At 49.4% G+C, this 23,382-nt stretch overlaps 2 protein-coding genes and 1 long non-coding RNA gene across 3 annotated transcripts in view; 1 reads left to right on the top strand and 2 right to left on the bottom strand.

Annotated features, from left to right (window-relative positions):
- The window catches only part of LOC311602637 (UPF0739 protein C1orf74 homolog), a 121,103-nt gene that overhangs the window by 95,475 nt on the left and 2,246 nt on the right, over positions 1-23,382 (top strand). The window contains exon 2 of the transcript XR_014780805.1: positions 22,827-23,000. The gene's annotated coding sequence lies outside the window, so the exon portion shown is untranslated. The remainder of the gene's footprint in view (positions 1-22,826; positions 23,001-23,382) is intronic.
- G0S2 (G0/G1 switch 2) lies at positions 5,627-6,660 on the bottom strand. The gene is made up of 2 exons (XM_084795847.1): positions 6,459-6,660; positions 5,627-6,258 (listed from the first exon to the last, which is right to left on the bottom strand). The coding sequence occupies exon 2, from the start codon at positions 6,228-6,230 to the stop codon at positions 5,919-5,921; it is 312 nt and encodes a 103-aa protein (XP_084651973.1). The 5' UTR covers positions 6,231-6,258; positions 6,459-6,660; the 3' UTR covers positions 5,627-5,918.
- LOC311602650 lies at positions 18,360-22,913 on the bottom strand. Its single transcript, XR_014780812.1, has 3 exons — positions 22,791-22,913; positions 20,992-21,130; positions 18,360-18,517 (listed from the first exon to the last, which is right to left on the bottom strand). It is a non-coding gene; the product is annotated as an uncharacterized lncRNA (long non-coding RNA).

Genomic DNA, 23,382 nt, shown 5'->3' with positions numbered 1-23,382 from the left:
CTGTTCATTTCCGGGGAAATCTCTGCAGAAAAGGGCAGCTTGCATGGAAGGCCAAGGAAAGACGCGTGAAAGACAGAGACGTGAAAGGAGGGTGGCCTTCCTCAGCCCAGTAGTGGGCATTCACGACTCCTCAAGCCAACTAAACAAGACGCTAGCCTGGTGTGGGGTTGCACACTGATAGCGCCAGTGCACAGCGAGGACTGCAGGCGGGTTAGGGAGGTCACACAGCAAAATGTTGTCGATAAACGGGCAAAGGGGGCTAATCATTGACTCCGAAGCTTTAGTCTCCTAATGGATCTGAACTCCCACTTCTCTGTCTCTTCTCTTTGTTTACTCACTCTTTCCTTCTTTGAGCAAGGGTCTCATTTATCCCAGGCTGGCCTTAGACTCACTAGATAATACATCTGGCCTTGAACTCTTGACCCACCTGCCTCCACCTCCACAGCTCCATGACTAAAGCTTGTGCCCACTCAGCTCTTCTTAATTGTATGACAATTTATTGATTTTGAACAGATCAAAAGTTCTGTAGCAGTAGTCTCCGCCGTCCTGATATGGGGACCCTTAACACAGTTCCGTGTGGTGTGGTGACCCCAACCATAGAGTTTTCTGTTGCTACCCCATAATTGTAATTTTGCCACTGTTATGAATTGTAATGTAATTATCTCATATGCATCCCCCCCAACCTCCTCCCCTCCCCACTGCACCCACAGGCTGGCTGCCTTTGTTCTGTTTTTGCTTTTGGGCCATTTGTATTCTGACTCAAAAATTTCACTTTAACAAAGTGAGGGCAAGAATCAGGATGCACTCAGCTTTCCACGGGAGGCAAGATCTCTCCCTAGAAGAAACTAAGCCAGGCTCGAGAGACAGACAGAGCGCGCATCTGAGTGTTTGTGTTTCAGCTTCCATTCCTGAGCAAAATGTAGACAAGGGCCCCGGACACATCCTGGAATACAGGTGAACACAACCTTCCACACGCGGATGTAGCAGCGTCTCATGCTCAGCATGGCCAACAGCCCAGCCCTGCGCTGGCACAGCCCACCCCTGCATGGCACAGCTCACCCCTGCATGGCACAGCTCACCCCTGCATGGCAGAGCTCACCTCTGCATGGCACAGCTCACCCCTGCATTGGCACAGCCCACCGCTGCATTGGCATAGTGTCAGTCAAGGTAGACTGATTCCTTGAGGATCAGACTGAGCAACGAGACAGAGATCTGTGCATCAAAGCATTTGATGCTTTGGGTGGGATGCGCCATCATTAGCTGACTCAACATAAGGCTTGGTATATGTATTGCATTTGACCGCTTGCTTCAGGGCTACACTGCTTGTTTGAGACAGTAACTCAGTGTGGCTTGTGGTAGTTTAAGTGAGAATGCCCCCCCCCATCCCACTCCCTGTGGTGTCAGGTCCCCAGTCAGAGTGTCTGAGGAGTTTTAGGAGGCAGAGCCTTGCTGGAGTTAGGCTCTGAGAGTGAAAAGCTGCCTGTTTGCAGCCTGCTCTCTCAGCTTACACGTGTGTTTGAGGATGTTTGCCCTCTGCTCCTGCCCCAGGCTTGCTGTTTGTTGCCATCAAGGACTCTCGTCCCTCTGAAACTCGGAGACTACATACACCTTTCCTTCTACAAATTGCCTTGTTTGTGCTGTTTTCTCACAGCAACAGAAAAGTAACCGATACAGGCGGTAAGTTTGGTATATTGCCAGGTTGGCACTGCCTCGACTTTTTCAAGCTTGAGGTCTGAAGGTTTGTGTCCCTTCAGACCTCACCTACCTAGAAGTATGTCACATGTCACCTGATAAATGCTTCTATCACCAACTGCATTTCCCTGCTGCTTAACTTTGCTTTTTGTCTCAATTATTAAGTCTTGTTTTATGTGGTTTTGATCTGTTCTTGGATGTAAATCTGATATGAGAGTGTTTGATAGGAATGGGTGGAGATAAAGATTAATCCAAGTGGGGCGCCTCCCAAACAAAACGCCTAAGGACCCTACATGAAAATCTAGGTGTAATTATCAGAAAGTGCACTCCTAAACTGACTAGCTATGTTCAGATTATTTACTGGGATTTTATAGCCCAGACGTAGATACAAAGACAAATGGAATGTAGGCACAAGAAACCCAGATAACATGCCAGGCGGTCCAAGGGTCCTCTGCAATGCTCTCAAATGGGTTGACCCTCCAGAATTACCAAAGCCTATGAAGCCGCCATTTAATGTTAGGCATGAGGTTTGAAGGGCAAGCCACTTGCTGTTTACAGTGAGGGTGAGCGCTGTTGAGCAGACTGCCTGCTTTAACACTAGAGCACTTTGGGAGCCGTGAAGGTGGGCGCTGGCTGGCCTACCTTCCCAGGCACAAGTGGGTTGGCTGGGGTGTTGGAAGGGCTTGCTCTGCTCACAGTTGGAGCGCACGGTCCATCGCAGCAGGGAAGTCACTGGGGCACGAGGCAGCTGATCCAGAGTCCGGAAGCAGAGAGGCACATGACAGCGCTCTGTTGCCTTGACCCTTTCTCTCTCTCTCTCTCTCTCTCTCTCTCTCTCTCTCTCTCTCTCTCTCTCTCTCAATTTTTATTTTTTGTATTATTACTTTTTACTTTATTAATTTATTCATATTACATCTCAATGGTTATCCCATCCCTTGTATCCTCCCATTCCTCCCTCCCTCCCATTTTCCCCTTACTCCCCTCCCCTATGACTGTGACTGAGGGGGACCTCCTCCCCCTGTATATGCTCATAGGGTATCAAGTCTCTTCTTGGTAGCCTGCTATCCTTCCTCTGAGTGCCACCAAGTCTCCCCATCCAGGGGATGTGGTCAAATATGAGGCACCAGAGTTCGTGTGAAAGTCATACCCCACTCAACCATGTTCATAGCAGCCTAGTTAATAATAGCCAGATCATGGAAACAGCCTAAGTGTCCCTCAGTAGAAGAATGGATAAAGAAACTGTGGTACATTTACACTATGGATTACTACTCAGCTATTAAAAACAAGGAATTCCCAAAATTTGTGGACAAATGGATTGAACTAGAAATGATCATAATGAGTGAGTTAACCCAGAAGCAGAAAGAGCCAAATGGTATATACTCACTTATATCTGTACACTAGCCCAAGGAGCATGTCCCATGAAAGTCTTCACTTACCAAGAAACTGGGACAGAGGGGAAGACATCCTATTGGGACTCTAGATGAGAGAAGCATGGGAGAATGGCAAAGTAGAAGGATCCAGAGGGTCCTAGAAACCTACAAGAAGACCCTTTCTCTTTTATAGAATCCTGGACCCCTGCCTGCCTCAGTTAACCCAGTGTCCTCCCAGATGATCCAGGGATGTGTCTCCTGCTCCTCCTGTGGTTATAAAACTGATCTGTTGGACCTGACTTCGACACTGGCTCTTCTCCATTCAGTTTCAGTTGGTTCTAGTCTGGTGAGTTGTTGTTGTTATCACCATCATCATCATCATCATCATCATCATCATCATCATCATCATCATCATTATTATTGACTTTGCTATGTCAGCCCTCTGTTACCAACACAACCAACAAGCATTCTTTCTGTTGCCTCTCCTGGTTTGGTTCTAACACTGCCAAATAGAATAAGATCAAGAATTGTTTTTGCCTCTGTGTGGGTGAGAGACTTGTTCTCCTTGACTGTGATGTGATGAGGCATCACCTTTCCTTATTTACCTCTGTGAGCATCTTTGTGGGACAGATACGCTTCTCCTCCCGAGTACAGTCCAGACATTAAGTCAGATAATCCATGCGAAAGACACGATTCCCTGACCTCGATGGTTTGTGTGAAAACTGAAGAAGACATGGTCCTTTCCCTCAGGAAGACCAGACTACTAGGGGCCCGGCCTGCCCACAGAGCAGCTGAGGGGGACGTCAGCTAGCGTGGGCCACTGAGACTTAGATTTCACAACTGTAGGGTTCTGAGAGGTGGGAAGACACCCCCCACCCCCCGCGCCCCGGCGGCTCAGGCTGACAGCAGGGCAGTGTGAAGAGGTGCTGCGGTGTGAGCTAGGATGCTAAGCACAGGCACTTGGGTTTTAGGTGTAGGCAGAGGATCTGAAGTACTGACATAACCTTCACACCAAAAGCCAGAGCACACTCTTGGATACATAGTTTACTGGTGGCCAGGACAGTTGAAAACCAGAGCACACACTTTGATACCTAGTTTACTGCACACACACTTTGATACCTAGTTTACTGCACACACACTTTGATACCTAGTTTACTGCACACACACTTTGATACCTAGTTTACTAATGGCCAGGACAGTTGAAAGCCTCAGCACACCGAGGGCTACCTTCACTGAGATGTAAATAGTGTGAGTACAGGACACTAATAGAAATAAAAGCACAAAGGGCAGAAAGGGAACAGGGTACCAGTGTCAGTGGCGGGGTGGCCTGCAAAGGCAGACAAGAGGTCACAGAGACACTAGAATCTCGTGCAGGAGTTTAGTGTCTGTCGCTTTTGATGGAGGAACAGCAAAGTGAGCGGTGCTGAAGGGGACCAGCCTGTGAGGGGATGGAGAAGAGGAGCCAAGCAAAGTGTTGGGTGGGCAGAGCAGCAAGGAGCCTGCAGAAGACTGACTAAAAAGCTGCACTGGGAGTCCCCGGGAGCTTTGGGGCAGTTAAGGCTGGACTCTGCCTTGGCACCGGCTAAGAATGCTGGGTCACTGACACGCTTTCCTTTGAAGCTTCAAGCTTGTTCTTTTCACTAGCTAATCACGCTACATTCCCACAGCTCTTTCCGAGGGAGATGGTAAAGGTGGAGTTTAGGGAGCTGGCAGCAGAGCAGAGCTAGAAGCACAAGCGAGTGTAAGTGGAAGGCAGATGTCACAGTATAAAGCCGAGTTAAGACAGTCAGGGTGACATGCCCACACCTACTTGGAGTAGGTGACATAAAAGGGCCTGGGGGAGTGGCACCAGCTGGGTTGGGAGGGGTTACCTTTGGGGAGTCCCACAGTGTTACTAAGTTAGCTGTTGGCACGTTGACTCCAGGGAGAGGACTGAGGTCTGTGATAATGGCCCTTTCTCTTTCTAAGCTGTAACTTCTTACTGTCAGGGCTGCTGTTCTGCTGGTGTGTGTGTGTGTGTGTGTGTGTGTGTGTGTGTGTGTGTGTGTGTGAGAGAGAGAGAGAGAGAGAGAGAGAGAGAGAGAGAGAGAGAGAGAGAGAGAGAGAGAGAACCTCTGCTCCCACCACCAGCTGGGGTTTGGGGTTTGGGTCACCCCTCCTCATCCTTGCTAACCCACTTCTGCACTCTCCCTCTCTCCTCTGTCTCTCTCGTTCTCTTCCCTTCCAACTTCCTCCCCTCTCTCCTCCTCCTTCTCCAGGGCCCCCACCAGACACCTTCCTTTCTCTGATAGTTAAACAGAGAAATCTTTGCCCTAAAAATTCAGTGGTTCTCTCTCTCTCTCTCTCTCTCTCTCTCTCTCTCTCTCTCTCTCTCTCTCTCTCTCTCTGTCAGAAATTGATTTATCCTGTGATCCAAAAATGCTAACATCTGTAGGACTGTTGACACTTTCACTCTTCTGTGTCTAGACCCGTGTCGGGCAACATTCAAGCCCCGGTGTGAAGCAGGGCTAGCCACAGTTCTGGGTGACAGGGTCACCACAGCTCACAGGAATTAAACAATGAGATACAGTATAAAATGTATTTTTATTTCAAAATGCAAAACGGTAGTCATTGTAATAATAATAATAATAACAATAAAATAACAGTATAAAAAGCACGTTTCCTTCCCTAATGCAAAGTGATAGCTCCCTTGATCTGTCAGCTTTGGACAAATCACTGTGCGTGCTGCATAGCAGCAAAAGTCAACCCCAGACCCCTTGAGTGATCTGTGGTGGGTCAGTTCTGGATTTCCTGGCGTCTGGGGATCTCTCTGTGTCTCGCTCTGCTCCGTCCTCTGTCCTCTGCTGGTCACCCTCCTTAGGAGGCGTGCTGCCGGAGGGACAGGGCTCGGCTGCACAGGGTCGCCTCCTGTGCCTTGTCTTTGTCCAGCAGGGCCTGCTTGTGGAGGGACTGTCGCTCACGAGCGTCCCGCAGCTCCGCCACTGCAGCCTCCTGGTCGCGCAGGCGGCTGGCTGCTGTGAAAGGGCTGCACACCGTCTCCACCAGGCCGAGCACCACACCGAAGAGCGCCAACACGCTGCCCAGCACGTACAGCTTCACCAGCTTCCCTCGGGGCTTCGGTGCCATCATCTCCTTGGCCAGAGGGATCAGCTCCTGCACACTTTCCATCTGAGCTCTGGGCTGCGGGTGGCGGGGCCTGCAGAGGAGCAGAGAGGAGAGGGGGTTGAGCCTTCCGATGGGAGACACCAGCAGAGCAGGGGATCCTGAGCCCGGAGAGGCTCAGACTAGGGGAACTTGAGCCCAGGGAAGAAGGCAACTGGGGAGGGGACCTGCGCTCTCCCACCCCACCCCCCTAAGTGCCACCGCCGCTGCCGCTGCCGCCGCCCGGAGGCTTACCTAGAGTGCAGTGGGAACGCGGGCAGCACTTGCTGGCGGGTGTCAGGCGTCCGTGCGTCAGACTGGCCTTGGTGTCCTTCTTCCCTCAGCGGCTGCTCTTTGGGATGGACAATCCGCAGCTGCACCGCTCAGCAAACCGAGCCCTTATATCTTTTGCTCGGGATCCGCCTCCTGGCTCGCTGACCTGGGCCCCGGCTACACCGCCAGGGAGGAGGAAGAACGGGAGGGGCGTGGCTGGGGACCTGGGAGGTGACACGAGCAGTGCACGCCCCTGCTGTGTGCGCCCTGAGACCCTGGCGTGGTGCTGCAAAAGCTGAGAGCCCTTGGCGCCGCTTCAGTGTTCAGCCGAAGAGGAGGGTCCACACGAGGAGGGCATGGCAGGCTCCCTTGACAAGACACGCTTTCTGGTCTTGTCTGTAGGTTCCCAAGTTCCTGCTGTAGTCCAGGAGAAAGACCCTGATGAGGGAATATGGGGTTCCGTGCAGTTGAGAGTGTTCATTTTCCTTCAGAAAGGTCGCCTTCTCACCTGTCAGGGAGGGTGTGGGTGGGAGGGAACGAAGGAACCCCTGCAGCGAGCAGGCAAAACAAAACCAAAAAATCCTTCTCCACTGACTAGAATGTTGTTCTAGAATGCTGCTTTCTTCGAAGGTGTGTGGGTGGGTGGGTGGCGGAGGTGGTGGTGCACGCGGAGGGGGGCGGGGAGGGGAGGAGAGAGAGAGAGAGAGAGAGAGAGAGAGAGAGAGAGAGAGAGAGAGAGAGAGAGAGAGAGAGAGAGAGAGAATTAGTTTCTCTAAGGCGCTTCCATAGGTATTCTGTATAACAGAAAACAGGGATTGAATCCAAAACACAGGCCTCGAATCCCAGCTACTGAGGCAGGAGGATGGCAAGTCCAGGCATAGCCTGGGTAAATTACTGAGACCTTGTGTCAAAAAAAAAAAAAAAGCTGTAGATATGGTTCAGTGGTGCAGTGTGCTTACATAGTATATGTTAGGCTGTATGTGTCATATATGTTTGCATACACCTGCCCCCCCAGTCCTCTCTTCTATGTTTTATGAAGTGAAATTGGGGGCACACCTTGAAGAAGGCCTGTGGTAAAAGCTTATGTACAATGAAAGCGTCCGATCCTCTTGTAGTGATTCCGTGCCATCTGCCCAGGTTTGGGAGAGAGTGCTGTAGACCCTAGAGAACCCGGGGTGGAGAGTGGCTAGATTAAGGTTAAATACGATGCCCTGGGTGGGGGTGGCTCTAATTTAGCTTTGGTTATTGTTTGTACCTGAGTTAGAAAAGTAGGGGAAAAGGAGAGGCAGGTAGGCCAAAGGGCTGGAAGCAGGGGGTGGGTGGGGAGGAAGGGGAAACCACTGGCCAGAAAATTGCAAAGGTCACTGATGCAATCTTGCAACAGCCTAGTCAGCCTTCATCATTAGAGTCCAGAGCCAGAGGGGTATGGGTACCATTCTTAGGGGTTCGAGGTCATCACCCAGGTTCAGAAGGCAGCAGTACACCCCTCAGTTTGCCACTGGCCCTCCAGGTTGGAACTTGTTAAAGGTGGAGCTCAGCCAAGGCCGTGGAAGTTTCAGATTTAAAGTCCACACTTTGACACACAAATGATCCAGGTGACCACAGGCCAAATGGAGATTACTCTTGGAGGACCCTGACTTGGTTTATTATTCTTTTAACCTTGTCAAGCTGGAAAGTTCTGTAAGGAGGGTCCAAGCCAAGTTTAACTTCAGTGCTGGCATTGTTCTTAAATCTTCCTGATAGTTTTGGAGCGTGGCTAACAGCTGGCAGCAGTAACCATGGACCTTTCCCAACAGCCGTGAGGGTTCCAGACACAGTGGCTGCTGGGAAAGGATACGCCATGTGTCTTGACAGGAGGGCACCCACTTGGGTTTCCCCTCAGAAGGTGAGTTGGCCCAGTTTCTGACCCAAAACTCCAAAACTGACTGACTGGGCAGCAAGTATTTTCCGTGTTTCTGTAACTTGGACCTTGGCCAGAACTCACCTGGGGTTCCCCTTTCCCAGGCCCATGCCATATGAACATCTTTCTTCCTCTCTAAAATGACCTGACCTTGACTCCTGATCCACCAGCTTGCTGGGCAGCAAGTGATCGGGGTTGAGGTCACTGATGGATTTGGTGGTGCCTGTGGAGGGAGTAGTGGGGGAACTGAGGCAGGTGGGCACAGCTCTGCTGGAGAAAGAACCCCTTAGCTTCTGGCTGGGAGGTGCAGAGGCTGGGGGATGAAACACACTTTGACTGGGCTGATGCTACTTCTAGAGGTACAGGCCTGTGCTGCTTTTGGGTCAGACACAGTTACAGTTGTGCCCTGGGGTGACCGAAGCTCTATTTGGCTGAGGGCTGATGAGGACTTCCCATGTTAAAGGGAGACAGTTCTGAGCAGAACGGACGTCTAACCCCACTCTCTCTGAGTTGGTCCATTTCCTGTTGCTAACACGCAGTACCTCAGCATGGGCAAATTATAAAGGTAAGAGGTTTATTTGGCTCGTGGCTCTGGAGGTCCAAGGTCAAGGGCCTCATCTGTGGTGGATTATGGGTAAAATAAAAGGGGGTCACATAACAGGCGGTGGGAGTGGGGGTGCGTACGTGTGTTTCCATGCCTCTCCTCTGTTTATACAACTTTTCTAACTCTAGTCACTCCTTTCAACACCATATTCCCTTAATCTCTCAAATGGGGATTACATTTCAACGCCTAGAATCCTGGGGTATCACTTAATCTTTAAGTGTACCCTGATATTCAGTTCATATCCTTTCTAGAGATGCCAGGAGAGACGGTTTAGTTTTTATCTGGTTTGTTTTCCAAACCCCTCTCTCAACACATTGAAACATCAACAGTATATGCTGAGGGAAAACCCACAAAGGGGCAGCAAGTGATCCAAGGGTGAGCCAGAGAGCAGGGGCGGTCCCCACAGCTGTGCCTCTGCCACTGAGGCCTGTTGTGTTATGATTGTTACTGTTGTCATTGTCATTAGTCCCCGCCTGCTTGCTACAAAATTCCTGTCTGTCCCTGGGCTTCCAGAAGCCTGGAGGAGAGGGGATTGTCAGTGGACGTAGGACTAAACTATTTTTGTATTTACACGCAATTAAAAAAAAAACTCTGTAGTCCTTGAGTCTCAGCCACCCCACACCTGTGTATGTGTGGGGGGTGGGGGGTGGGGGGTGGGTGTGGGTTGGGCATGTTTCCATGTGTGTGGAGGCCAGAGGTCAATCTTAAGTAGTATTCCTCAGCATGCTGTCCACTTTGTTTCTTTGAAAGGTCTCTTATTAAGCTTAGAATTCACCAATTAGCTAGGCTGGCCTATATGCTCCAGAGAGCCACCTTTCTCTGCCTTCCCAATGCCGGGGGTATGAGTGTGTGCTACCATACCTGGCAGTGGCTGCCTCCTCCTCCTCCTCCTCCTCCTCCTGCTCTTCCTCCTCCTCCTCTTCCTTCTCTTCCTCCTCCTTCCTCTTCCTCTTCTTTTTCTTTCTTTTTTTAAAAAGAGGAATCTAGGATCAATTCCAAGTCCTCATGCTTACAAATCTACCACTTTCCCAACTCTCTCTCTAATCCTCTTTGTGTCACCATAGTTTCATACCAGTTAGTTTTAAAGAAAGGGCTTCCTGGCACTCAAGCCTCGTGGGAAACTCAGGAATTGCTTTGCTATGTTGGGATGGAACCCAGGTTCCTGTGGGGGCTGCACTGGTGCCTTGCTTCTGACCCACAGTCTCAGATGGGCAATTTTAAAACTTAGACTTCTAACCTTTATCTCCTCTGCTTTCCCAGGCTAGACCTGTGGCGTTCAGACATTTCTGTGAGGATTCCCTACTGGGTTACTTAGCACCCTTGATCTGACACAGCTCACCTCCCTGCCCTCTTCCAAACACAGGCCCTTCTCAGAATCCATATCCACGGCAGATATGCCTCCTTGTATTTCCTCCTTGGCTTTATACACTATGTCAGTTCCTTGGCGCGGCCTTCCTCAAGCATGCCATCTCACAAGACCTGCTTTGCTCATAGGGTTGGAGAACTTGTCACCATAGGGTTGGAGGACTTGTCACCTTAATTTTGTATTGTCTTTTACTCCTACTGGAGGACACGTTTCATGAGGGCTGAAACTTTGTTCTGCTCTTCGGTAAGTCCCTAGTGCTTAGCATGACCTGTGGCACATAGTAGGTCCTTGGTAAGTAAATGTGGGTTTAATAAATAGTCTCTTCAGTGGGCTATGAAGCTCAGCAGGGAGGGCTTTATTTTCAATAGGTTCACATACAGTCAGACGTTTGGTCAATATTGACAACAGCATTCAGGTTTGGGTATTGATAGTGTTTCCCATCTAATACATGCCAGACGTGACCACCAAAGAAGTAATCTTCCCAAACATTCTTTTTTATTTTTTATTTTATTTTATTTTTTAAAATTTTTAGTTGTATGATGAAAGTATAAGAACATGGACTCCTGGATTCTGCAATGCTGACTTTGCATGTCTTGATAGTTCTAGCATTTAGGACCTCTTGGGTGTGGTCTTCCTGCTGGCCTAACCTCACCTCCTGTTGCTCTCCCGTGAGACCCCTGTGCTCCCCAGAGAAGCTTCTTCTCGGGCTAAGAAGCAGTCCATTCTCCACGCTACCACAGCCCATCCCTATCAGCTCTTCCTGTCATTTCGCTCAGACTGCTTCTTCTTGAAAAGCTGGGGTCTTTCTACTCTGCCTTCTTCCCTGAGCTCCCAGAAGCCCTCACTTTCCTTGCCAGCACACTGTGCTCTGTCCTTTCTGTGAATCTTAGGGGCCTGCGTGGCTCCAGCTGCATAGCTTGGCACTGGAACACACACTGGCTTATACAGTGCCCTCGTTGTTTTGTGTAGGCTTGCTTCCACTCCATACGTAGGGCAGAACATTTGTATTTTTTATGGTGCTAACTTACAACAGAGCCCCGATCAATATGAATTACATCGACCTAAAAGCCAGTGCTGGAATAGGTTGAAAAATGACCTGTTAGACCCTCTTGGGAGATTATTTTAGGCACAGTGGCCTGTCCTTGGCTTAGAGCCTCGGGGTTGAAATTGCCCAAGAGCTGGCAGCTTTCCTTAACTCCCTCAACTCTGGCCTCCTCACCTTTCGCTTCTACCTCCAGCCTACTGTCTGGCGCCCAGCTCACTGGCTTGCTCTGGGGCACCCCTCCAGCCTGCCCCTGGCACTATTCACTGAGGATATTCATGGTTTCTCATGGTTTAAGTCTTTCATGGTTTCTCATGGTTTGAGTCAAACAGAGCCACCGCTGCTAGAGCAGACAGGCTGTTCTGGGACCCTATACTGCTCAGGGTCACCTGACCGCTGCTGCCAGCATACAGGCACTTTTGAATGGCAATAGGAGGATTTACAAGTCTGGATCAGCTCAAACAACTCCCCTTAGCGTCAGTGGGCGTTAGGTGGAAGAGTTTGGGGTTCAGCAGGCTTGGGTTCATTTGAGCTCTGGCACTCACTGTAGTCTGACCTTGGATAAATAACTAAGCTTCATTGGCTGCTATTTTCTTGTCTGTAAAGTGAGAGTGAAGATAATGCCTGTTAGTGGGGTGAGGAGAAGGCTGGAAGAGATGAAGGCCTTGCTACAGGAGGTCTGAAGCGATCCTCACACTGTTACTTTATAGCAGCCTTTGCCTCCTGGTGTAGATTTGCAGGTTCCGCAATCCCGTATGCCAAGCCGAGCACGCATTCACTTCTTGGGTGACATTGGATATCTTCCAGAAACTCACATATCCAACGCTGCCTCACGCATAGTTACAGAAAGCAGCAAACCGCCCGCTCGTGCCTTCCAGAAGCTTACCGCCCAGGAGAAGACACGCAGTGCAGTGCACTGGACAGGGCAGCGCACTGGACAGTGCTGCACACTGCACAGCACTGCACACTGCACAGCACTGCACAGCAGGGTGTGCCAGGGAGACAAGTGGATGGAGAATAGGGTGTCTCGGTCGTAGTCAGAGAAGTCATAAGAATGAGTGATCCCTGAGCAGCCTAGCTTGTCAAAGGTTGGACGGGGACTTCTCAGGTGACTGCGGAGGGAGGGGGAGTTCTTGAGGCTGGGGAATACCTTGAAAGGACTACAGAAGAAAAGGGGAAGGATGGGGAAGTCTTGTGCAATCAGCGATCAGTCGAGAGCAGTTAGGCAAGAGTAGCTGCAGCGTAGAGAGAAGGCTTTGGAAGTTCCAGGAAATGAGGTGGAAGTGGTGGGCAGTAACCAGATAATGAACAAGTGATGTTCAGAGTCACCCATCTATGTCATGTGTCACACACACAGGAAATGTGGGGTGCTCTTTTATCCTACAGACACCGTCTCCTTGGCTTCTGTGCTGCATGTTCACCCAGTTTTTCTCCAAGCCTGCAGTTGATGGTTCTTTCCATGCACTGCGTCCTTGTCAGCATTTCTCAAGACTCAGCCCACAGCTTCTCGTAATGATTAATTCATTTTTATGTTATGTGTGTGGTTATGTTGTCTGCATTTGTACCTGTGTACCCATGTGCATTACAGTGCCCACAGAGGCCAGAAGAAGGCATCAGCCCCCTAAAACTAGAGTGGCAGAGGGTTGTGAGCTGTCGAGCGGGTTTGAGAATCCAACCTTGTCTGTCTTCAAGAGCAGCAGGTGCTCCTAACTACGGCTGTCTCTCAAAATCAGATAGTTACGACACAACTGGTTTCAGGAACAGGAAGTCAGCAGATGGAGCACATTTGTCCGGTGGGTCCCTTGGCAGGACCAGGCCTTCCTGAAGAAGAGAACCGAAGGCTGGAAAGGACCCTGAGAGACAGGGCATCTTCCCTGTAGCTCTGGAGACAGAGGGGGCAGTGTGGCCCCGCTAGCAGGTGCCTGTAGCCATGGGAGCATGACAGAAGACCCTCGGTCCAGACCTAGCACAGCACCCGAGTGTCATCTCTGTGAGGCCTGGGCTGCTGTGGCTGGACTTCTGTCCCACAGGAGTGAGAGCCAACAGGTCAGAGTTTGAAACTGCCGTAACTCCGTGGCCATTTGCTGTGTGACAATAGGACAGAATCCAAGCAGCGAGGTGGAGAAAAACCGGTTTCAGGCCAACCTACTCTGAGCACTTCCTTGTGGCACCTGACACGCGCTCACTTGCACCTGGTTCCTAGTAATCGCACCTGGAGGCGTGGGCACAGCTGGAATTCAGCACACACTCTGTGTGAACTTCCAGCTGAGCACTTCGCACTCAGCTCCCAACCAGGCTGCCTGCCTGGTAAACTCAAGGCCACAAATCCTTTTTGGTTTGTTTTTTAAGACAGTGTCTCCTGTAGCCTGTCCTGGCCTTGAACTCTCTAGATACCTGAGGATGACCTCGAACTCCTGGTCCTCTGGCTTCCACCTCCCAAATTCTCAGATTATACGTGCATTCTAGTACCCAGAAGAACCACACATCCTAACCAGGTATTCAGTCATGACTTATTATGTCCCGAAGCCAGTCACGTTTATTATTCTGTGGAAACACCTTTGCCCACACTTTCTTCCTTCTTCCCAAACTGGCTGCATCCTTTTCTTTCCCTTATATGATGAATTTGTAAAATTCAAAGAGCCCAGCAAGAGCTACTTCATCTCCTAGCCATGAAATCAGCTGTGCCAGGACCCGTGTGCCCAGGACCTTCTCTCTCGGTGACACAGAGGGACGGTGACATGGGGGTGATACAGTCTCTGGGCTGCACGGCTCTGCCCCTCCCCAGCATTGCCCTTTCGCTTGGAGCTGGGAGTCCTTGGATGAGTTGGCCTGTTTGGGCCATAGTTGGGAAAATTCAATCGAAGTTGGGTTAAACAGTAAGAAAAAATATATCAACTACAGATTCTAGGATGAGCTGCTTTGATAGCTTGACTGTTTGAGACTTCAGCCTCTTCCCTCTGTTGGTGCCACCAGCTTGTCACAGCTCAGCCCTCAACACCACAACACAGTGCCGTAACTTCGGGCATCATGTCTAAGATGGTGATGTCTAATAAAAGAAGAGAGAGTATTCTGTACCAACAAGGAAGCCCTTCCTGTGAAAGGTGAGAGTTGGAGGGCGAGGCTCCCTCCCTGGGCATCAGTAGACCAGGCTGAAAACCAAAATGGCCTCACCTATGGTCACACATTTGCCATTTCCTCTCTGTTAGAAAGTTATGCCAGCACATAAATGTTCTAATAAAAACAACAACAACAACAACAACAACAACAACAACAACATGTATGTGGGTGGGTGTAGCTCGGTGGACTGTGCTTGTGAGAAGCCCTGGACTTGATCTCCAGCACCATAAAACAAAAAACAAACAAGTGAAAGCCCCTCAGAATCCAAACTTCACCTCACCCACCGCACTGACTTACTTCCATCCCTTCCTCTCTACCAACACAGAGTGAGACTTTACTACTGTTTGCCAGTTCATCGGTTTATTCTTCCTGGGGCACACCCTATTTTCTGTCTTCCTGCCATGTTCCTTATCTCCAGATCTTGTTTCTTATTTGTATCAGCCATTGGTCGTCAACCCTGTAATCGAATCGGAATTGCTTTGGGGGAGCTTCATAAAGCCTAATTTTAGAAATTTTTAAATTATGTGCATGTGTTGTGCATGTGAGTGAGGTGCCGGAAGGAGCTAGAAAGTGTCAGATCCCCTTGAGCTACAGCTGCAGGTGGCTGTGAGCTGCCACTACCTGGAATAAGTGTCAGGAACTAAACTCAGGTCCCCTGCAAGAGCTGTGAGAGCCTTTAGCTGCTATCTTCAGCTTCTAACATTTTTTAAACTTAATTTTTATAATTTTTTTTAGTGATAAAAGTAGCAGAGTTCATTGTGACATTTTTCACACTTATGTAACACTGGGCTTTGCTCACACTCACGCTGACGCTGCCCTCTCTCTCCCACCCTCTCTCCCTCTCCCTGTTGGCCCATCCTCGCCCCAGATAATCCCCAGGCCTCTTTTGTGCCATGTGTATTTATATACGTTTGTATGGTTAAATATAGGTTCTCCAGATAAGAGAACATTTTTTTTTGTCTTTTCCCCTCCTCCCATTACTTTCTCCTCCCCTCCTCTGTTTAGGCCTTCCCTCCCACTTTGTCATCTTTGAGGGGCTCCTAAAACTCCTGAAGAGCAGGCTGGACCCCAGAGCCATTAAGTCAGAAACCTCTCTGGGGAGGTCCTGACATCAGCAATGTGAAAAGCTTTACTGGTGAATCTATCCTGTGGCCAAGGCTGCGCTGGAGGAAGCAGGCTGGTCCTCTTCCTCCATTTCCCTCTACATCTTTGCCTTAGCTTAGTGGCATTCCACCTCATCCTCCCAGAGAAATGGACTGAATATCTGGGCGATTCGAGTGTGTTCCTGGACCTGTGAACCGGTGCCTAGGCTGTGTTGTACTGTTCACTCAGTGTTTCTGTAGAAGTGTCTGCAGCCACAGCTGTTTCACATCTGTGCTGTCCATTCAGTTGCCAATAGCTCTCTATGGCCATCAAACAAACACTTGGAACAAGGCAACCAAGGACAATGACAATAGCCCATATACATATACATATACTATACAATACATATACAATATATATACATATACATATACGCCCCTCTTGGGAGACAACACCATTTTACAGTCAGCTGCTAGAGGCCAGGCATGGAAGTCATTCCGTGTCCGTTCTCCACAGTGCCTTTGCCTGTTTCCCCAGCAGGCCCTGTCGTTCAATCTTACTTCACAGGAGGAGTCTGACTATCCTCTCTGCTCCACCTCCTCTGGCCGCAAGCAGCCTGGGCCAGCCAGCCACTGTGGCCACACAGGCGGTCAGGGCTAGATGCATTGATCCCTGGTGTCTGCTTTCTAGGTACATATCAACTCATCAACCCCACAGAAAACTCTTTGAGATGGGGAAACTGAGGAACAAAAGTCATTATCAAGGTACCTGGACCCAAAAGCTAGTCAGCAACAGAGGTGGACTTTAAACAAACAGGCAGGTCCCCTCCTTGCAGTTCACTGCCCTGTCTTCCTGGCTGCTCACAAAGCCCCACATCAGCTGTTCTTCCACCTGACTGACACTAAAAACCCGAGAGACTTAAAAGTAATATCAGTTCTCCCATGGCGTACCAGACCAGTCAGGTCTTGTGGTGTAACGTGGAAGCATCAGAAAATTCCAAGGACACCTCACGCCCACCCAAGGACTGCTCCTGTGCCCTGCCCCCTGCCTGCCCCTCCAATCTTTGCTCAGGATGCCCTTTTTTGTTACTGTTAGAACAACTCAGCAAAATAAAATTCCGGTTTATTGTTGTACATTGTTTCACACATACATCAAACAGGCAAAAAAAAAAAAAGTAATAAACAGCAACTTCATAGACAAAATAGGGGACAAAACTTTTATCTTTGGTGTTTCTAACCATCTCAGACAAACCAGCTACTGAAGGAGAGATAAACCTGTTTTTTATGATCCCAAGTGCGGGATCGGAATGGTCTTGTGAGAGAACAGGTGAGGTTAATCACTAGATGATCAACCACCTCATGCGGGAGCTTGATTGTTGCCAGCTGAAAAGATCCCGTGAACAGAGGAGGAGGAGGAGATATATAAAAGAGCCCAGAACTGGAGGTGGGGCTTATGGAGACTTGGGATAGTTCTGGCTGTTCATCGCTCCACTTCAAGACGCTCCTAGAGAGACCACTTGAGGGAAGGCTTCGTGGCTCCGGCTCCTGCTGAGGTTCTGGGTTCTGGTTACTCCAGGTTCCAGCAGAAGAAATCCTGCTGATTAGGCCAGGAGAATCGCTCCTTGGAACTGATATCCTTACGGTTTTGTTATTGTGTTCTTTAATCCTCTTTTCATATTGTTTTGGTTAGTCAGATTAGTAAGTTGTAATAAAATATATTGGTTAAGAAAATTGAGCCTACAAACTACAGCTAAGAACATACACAGAAAAGTCACTGGGATGCTTGGATAAGATTGGTTTTTACAATTTTATTTTTTCCTCCTTTGATATTATAATGAACGTGGTCACACCACAAGTACAGTCAGAGGTAGGACAGAGAGCACTCTGAAGGCTGGTTTGGTAACACGTTATCGTTAAAAATGGCTGGCCCCTAACGTGTACAAAAATATAAAATGTAAATAAAAGTGCAAACAAAATTTTCTTTCAAAGTATTCTTAAGGAGGAAAAAAAAAAGCAGGGCTTGGTAAGTTTTGTTTTGTTTTCCTGTGGCAAATTCATGTTGTGGTTTGGGTGGGGTGGTGGAGAGCACATGCCATCTGTGACCATGTTTAAATTCCGAGATGGGAAGTGGAGGGTGAATGGGTCAGGGAGGCCTTTAGGTCCAGCCTTTCCTTCATGCTGACTGGTCATCCTCATCCGTCTTCCGCTTCTTGGGGTCAACATCCTCCTCCTCCTCCTCCTCAGCTACCTGCTTACCCGTAGGAGCCTCAGTGTCCTCATCTTGGTCCTCTTCCTCTTTGTCAGCCTCCTGCTCCCCGCTTTCCTCATTAGCAGCCCCCTTGGCAGATGCGCCTCTTCCATTTTCTGCCTCTTCCACAACTTCCTTCTTCTTCAAGTCCGTGGTGGTGCTCTTGGAGCTGGTCCACTGCCCCGTCTGGCATGGTGGGACACGCCGGGGCCATGCAGGATGGGGCACGCCGGTAGTCCGATTAGCAAGTGAGAAAGAAATGGAGTGCGAGGACTCTGGCGAGAAAGAAGCTGCAAGAGTCTGAGGTGGAGGAGGCAGCAGCGGTGGCTGCAGCGGTGCAAAGATGGCTTTTCCGAGCAGCCGCTGGGGGCTTGTGATGTTCTCTTCTTGCCACAGACTATCTTCGGTGCTGGCTCTTCTCCTGCCTGAGCAACTCTTTCTTGGTACTGTCTGGTCCTTGAGTATGAACTGTACACCTTAATTCCCAAAGGGATTAAGAATCCTTCCTGCTCAGGTAAGTAAAGATGAAAACAATAGTAAACTTGGGCCAGAGAGGAGGTTTAGAGTTAGGAGCACTGGGCGTCCTTCCCGGGAGCTGAGTTCCATTTCCGGCGCCTGCACGGAGGCCTACAGCCACCCATAACTTCCGTTCCAGATGGTCCAATACTCTCTCTTCTGGCCTCTGCAGGCAGGAGAGACACAAGTGATGCATAGACAAAATGCACACAAAACATTCACACACACACAAAAATTGTGTGTTTGTGTGTAATTTTAAAATATGTGTAGGGAGAGATGTACAGCATCCTAAATTTTTTAAAAAGATATCAACTTACTGTCTGTTTTGAAATAATGAAAGAGATTTGGTGTCTCTTTTTTTGCAGCTAACTAAAATAAGTATTTAGCTAGCTCAGGGCATCCAGCCCCAAGGCCTGCCTGTCTTACCATACTGCTTTGATTTCCCCGCCCAGTGTTTTATATTATTGAAACCTGCTCTTGTTTCCAGTTCACTGTGCATTGCTTGTGTTCTTGAGGTGTCTGTGTGTGGGGTCCTCACTTATTTTGTTGGAGACCAGGTTCTCTCCACGTAGGCAGTGCCTGGATCAATGTAAGGATTCCATAAGGACAGTGCATGCGGGCTCTTGCCAAACAGGTAGTACCAAGCTGCCATCTCCGGGCACATTGGTTGTTCCTCACTGTCAGCTTGGCTGGATTTAGAATCACCTAGGAGGGTGTAAGGATATGGCCAGAGGAGATTAAAGAGGGAAGACCCTCCTTGAATCAAGGCACCACCATCCCGTGAGCTGGGTATTACTGGGTGGGTCCTGCCATCACTGATTCCACGCCCCGCACTGTGAGCTAAGGCAGACCTTTCCTTCCTGCCATTGCTTTTGCTGGGGAACTTTTGTCATGGCGTCCAGGAACTCCTTGAGATTCCTTGAGATTCCTCTACAGGTTGCTGTCCCTGTGGGATGAGAAGGAAGAAGGAGGTCCCAGCTGCCAAGAGGGGAGGTGGCAGGTGGGTGGTTTGGTGGTGGTGGGGGGTCACAGAAGCTAATGTTTATTTTCAGGTTGCCACCTCCACATCTTCAGTAAAGTTTCTTCGGCTCAAGATCTGTGCATCTTGCTGTCTGAGGAATGGAGGCTGAGCCATGCAGCCCTGCTTTGCGTGGGAGCTGATCTGGCTTTGGTCAGTGTGGAGAAATGGTTGGACGTCTAGGCAAGCTTGTGTGTGTGTGAGCTTCTAGCCTTGGGGAATCTCAGGGGCCTTGTTTCTGGGACTGTAGAAGGCAGGGGCTCCTGGACAGCTGAAGAAGTTAGTCACATCAGTTGCAAAATTAACAAACTGTTTAGCAACCAGGCATGCAATGTGTCCTATGGGGCAGCAGTCTTCCTCCGAACAGTGAGTGACTGCCTGGCTTGCTTACCACTGTGTCTCTGGGTGCCTGGCACTGGGTGGGTGCTTAATAAATATTTGTTGAGTGAATGAATTGGTGCTGGATGTGTTCGTGTTTCTGGGTTAAAGGTTAGAAGGGTCTGTGGACAGGTGATGAACCAGAGGAAAAGTTCAGGTCCTGGGAGCAACAGAATCTGATAGCAGAGAAGTTAAATGTGCTTGGGATGAGCTGGGAGGATGCCGACCCCAGCTCCAGGCACCCAGAACCTCATCAGGCTACCACCCCGTCAAAGAGCCACACAGAGAGCCCTGCCACACTGCGGCTGGCCGTACCAAGGGGCTGTGGAGGACGGAGGCATTCCCTCAAGACTTCTGTTCATCTCTGGGGTGCTGTGCCCTACACAATAGACTTAAAGGAAGCACCCAGACCCCAGTTGCTTATGCATTGTACTTGGCTTGGCACTTGCTGGCCAGGGGCTGAGATAGCCTCACACTTCTGGAGGACATGTTACCACTGATACCTTGGAGAGAGGTGGCAGCTGACAGGCCTGCTTACCACGGTCCCTGATTCTTTGGGGAGACATGAAGTCCCCCAAATACGAGTCTGAGTGCAAGCCTCCTGAGAACCTATGTCTGTTGGTCATTGTACCCTCCTCCCTGCAGACCCACATCTTTCCTACCGCCAAGGTCCTAAATTCTGGTCTCCAGTGATTTAACACCTAGAAATATTTCAGTTCCTCGTGTCGCAGCAGCAGCATCACTCCGGGTCCTGGCCTTCCCTTTCCTGTGCCCTAGTGATGTCAGTAGAATAGGAAGTGGGCACGTGACTCCAGGTTGCAAGGCCTAGAACTCCACCAATGAAGGGCCAGTCTACCAGAACTTTCTTAGAGTCCAATTCTTTTTAAAATTATTTTTCTAAATTTGGAAATTATATGATTACACCATTTCCACCTCACCTTTTCTCTTTCCAAAACCATCCCATGTACCCACTCTGCTCTCTTCCAAATACATAACCTCTTTTTTCATTGTTGCTACATATATGTGTATACATGCATATTTAAGTAGGTTGTGTTTATGTATTTAGTAACACACATATATACATACACATACATATATTACTTAAATGCATAAAGACAACCTGCTTGGGTTGCATAGTGTTACTTGTGTGTACGTGTTCAGGGCTGACCGTTTGGCGTGGGATAACCAGTTCTTGTGCTTGTTCTCGGAGAAGGCCACCTCTGTTCTCACCTTTCCTTAGTTACCTGTAGCTCTTGTTCCAGGCTTGAAGCCTCATACGTGCTCTTCTGCCCACATTTTTATGCTTATTCGTGTTATCCTCATTCGGGGCATATTTAGGCGAGTCCTGCTGGTGAGACTTCATGGGTATAACTTCTGACGTTTCTAGGAGACAGCATCTTACAGCAAACTCCTGACTGCATCTTTCTGCCCCCCTTCCACAATGATCCCTGGGCCTTAGGCTGAGGGAAAGTTTTTTCTTTGTAACAGGAGCAAGCAGGAGTTCTGAGTGGGACATAGTGAGGGGCTGTAAATTCATGCTGTTGTAGCCCCTTCACATAGCATTTTACTATTACTTTCATTCTTAAAAATCCATAGTAAGTTTGTTTGAACACCTGCTGATCGAAAGACTAAGCTAGATACTTGGTGACACATTGACCTTGAGAGGTGCACTGTTCACGGCCCCCCCACCCCCCACTCTGGCTTACTTAGAAAAATCCAAGGTTGATTGGTGGTAGGGATACGAGTTTGAGATGTTTACAAAAAAACTTACATACAGAGCAGAACTGGGTTCTGACTAAACTGTATAGGAAACTGCTGCCAGAGGTGAGGAGAACCGACAGAAAATGTCAGAAAAGCCGCCACAAATCCAGAAATCAGAGCTTGAAGTAGAATTTTGCCAAGCTCACAGGAGTCAAGGTGGCTGTGTAGGCAGGCGGAGTGGGATGCGTCCAGTCAGGTGTGGTGGCAGATGGCAGGTCAGAGGGTGAAGGGGACAGCCTGACTTAGGCTTTTGGGTGGACCCTGAGCACTTGGCTGGGGACTTTGTGCACTTAGAGCTGGGGATGATGCTGTGCATTCTGGACAAAGTCCATACCAAACCCAGCTCCCCAGTGGAGGGCCAGCCAAAACCAACACGGTGCAACAGGGAAGAGGCAAAGGTCTGTGTGTGCGTGTGCATATGTGCTCACATGTTTTAAGAGAAGTGCACGTTCAGGATGGCGCAAGCCACCTTGATGCTGTTTGACTTGGAACAGACATAGTTGTTAATGTGTCCACAAGTACACGATTGCTGCTGTGACTCCAGTGGGAAAAACCTCCTGCAGCTGGCTGCAACACTGGGGTGGTCTCGAGACTAAGCCAGGCTATCTCCCTCTTCTCCTAGCAGTCCACAAGAGGACCGCTTCCCTCAGCACGCCACCCTTCATCCGGGCACCTTCCAGTGTGGCAGTTATATTCTGTGGCTATCTCTTTCTTTTCTTCTTCCTTCCTTCCTTTTTTTTTGGGGGGGGGGAGGATGGTCTTACTCTGTAACCCACTAGCCTCAAAATCACTCTGTATCCCAGGCTGGCCTTGAACTCACTGCCGCGCCCCTGCTCAGCCTCCTAAACACTGGAATCACAGGCCACTGCACACGCCTTCTCATGGCTGTTTCCTTCCAGGCCCTTCTTGGACTCAGGCTTAATCTCTCCCTGTACTCAGTGTGTAGCCTCACAGGGAGTTTACTAGACCAACCATCTGAGGTAAAATTAGTTGTCCGAGGAGTTTTAATGTACAATGGAGTCAACAGTGCTCCCAAAAGAGGGGCTTCCTGGGACATGGAACATTCAATGTCACCCACATGAGGAGCCACAGAACCCTGAGGATCCTCCCTCTGTCAGGGATTTCCTCTTCAGGACTGGAGCAATCCCATCCTCTGGCTGTTGTTTGCTGGGGTCTATTGTCTATATTGCTAGGGTTTCCTGATGGGTGCATGTGATGTCGCTCCTGAAAATCAAGCCCACTCCCCAATTTCCTCTTTTTTCTAGTTCCTCTGAGCTCTTACCATCTACAAATTATTCTTTGTGACATTTTCTTTCAGGTGATGCCATCCCGGGGCATGTGGTCCTGGATTGTGTGGGAAAGGCAGCTGAGCGAGCCGTGAGTCGGTGGCACTTCTCCTCTCCCTAGGATTCTGCCTCAGCTCCTGCCTCCAGGTTCCTCCTTTGGACTCCTGTCCTGACTTCCCTCCAAATATGGGCTGCGCCCTGGAAGTGTAAGATGAAACGAGTCCTTTCGTCCCTCAGTTGCTTCTGGTCACAGTGTTTTGTCATAGCCACAGAAACACACTAAGGACACCACCTGTCCTGGATGGTGCACGTACAAGATGGCGAGATGCTGCATAAGGCAAAGGGCCTCTACCCGCTGCCATTTTGCTGGTTACTTTGTATGAGCTGCAAATAAACATTTGCCAGATTAAGATGTTGAGACCCTGTAGGTGACTTAGTGCCTTAGCATGCTATAGCCTAGCTCCTCAACTTTGGCAAACTGTAGGAGGAAGACAGTGCCTCCCTCAGGATCTAGCCTAAAGGAACATGGCAGTGATGACTGGGGGACTACAACAGCCTGATACCCAGCTTGAACCCACAACCTTTGTT

The sequence above is a fragment of the Acomys minous genome (assembly GCF_964271855.1).
Source record: "Acomys minous genome assembly, chromosome: 1".
Taxonomy (NCBI): domain Eukaryota; kingdom Metazoa; phylum Chordata; class Mammalia; order Rodentia; family Muridae; genus Acomys; species Acomys minous.
This window is presented reverse-complemented; position numbering and strand designations above follow the sequence as displayed.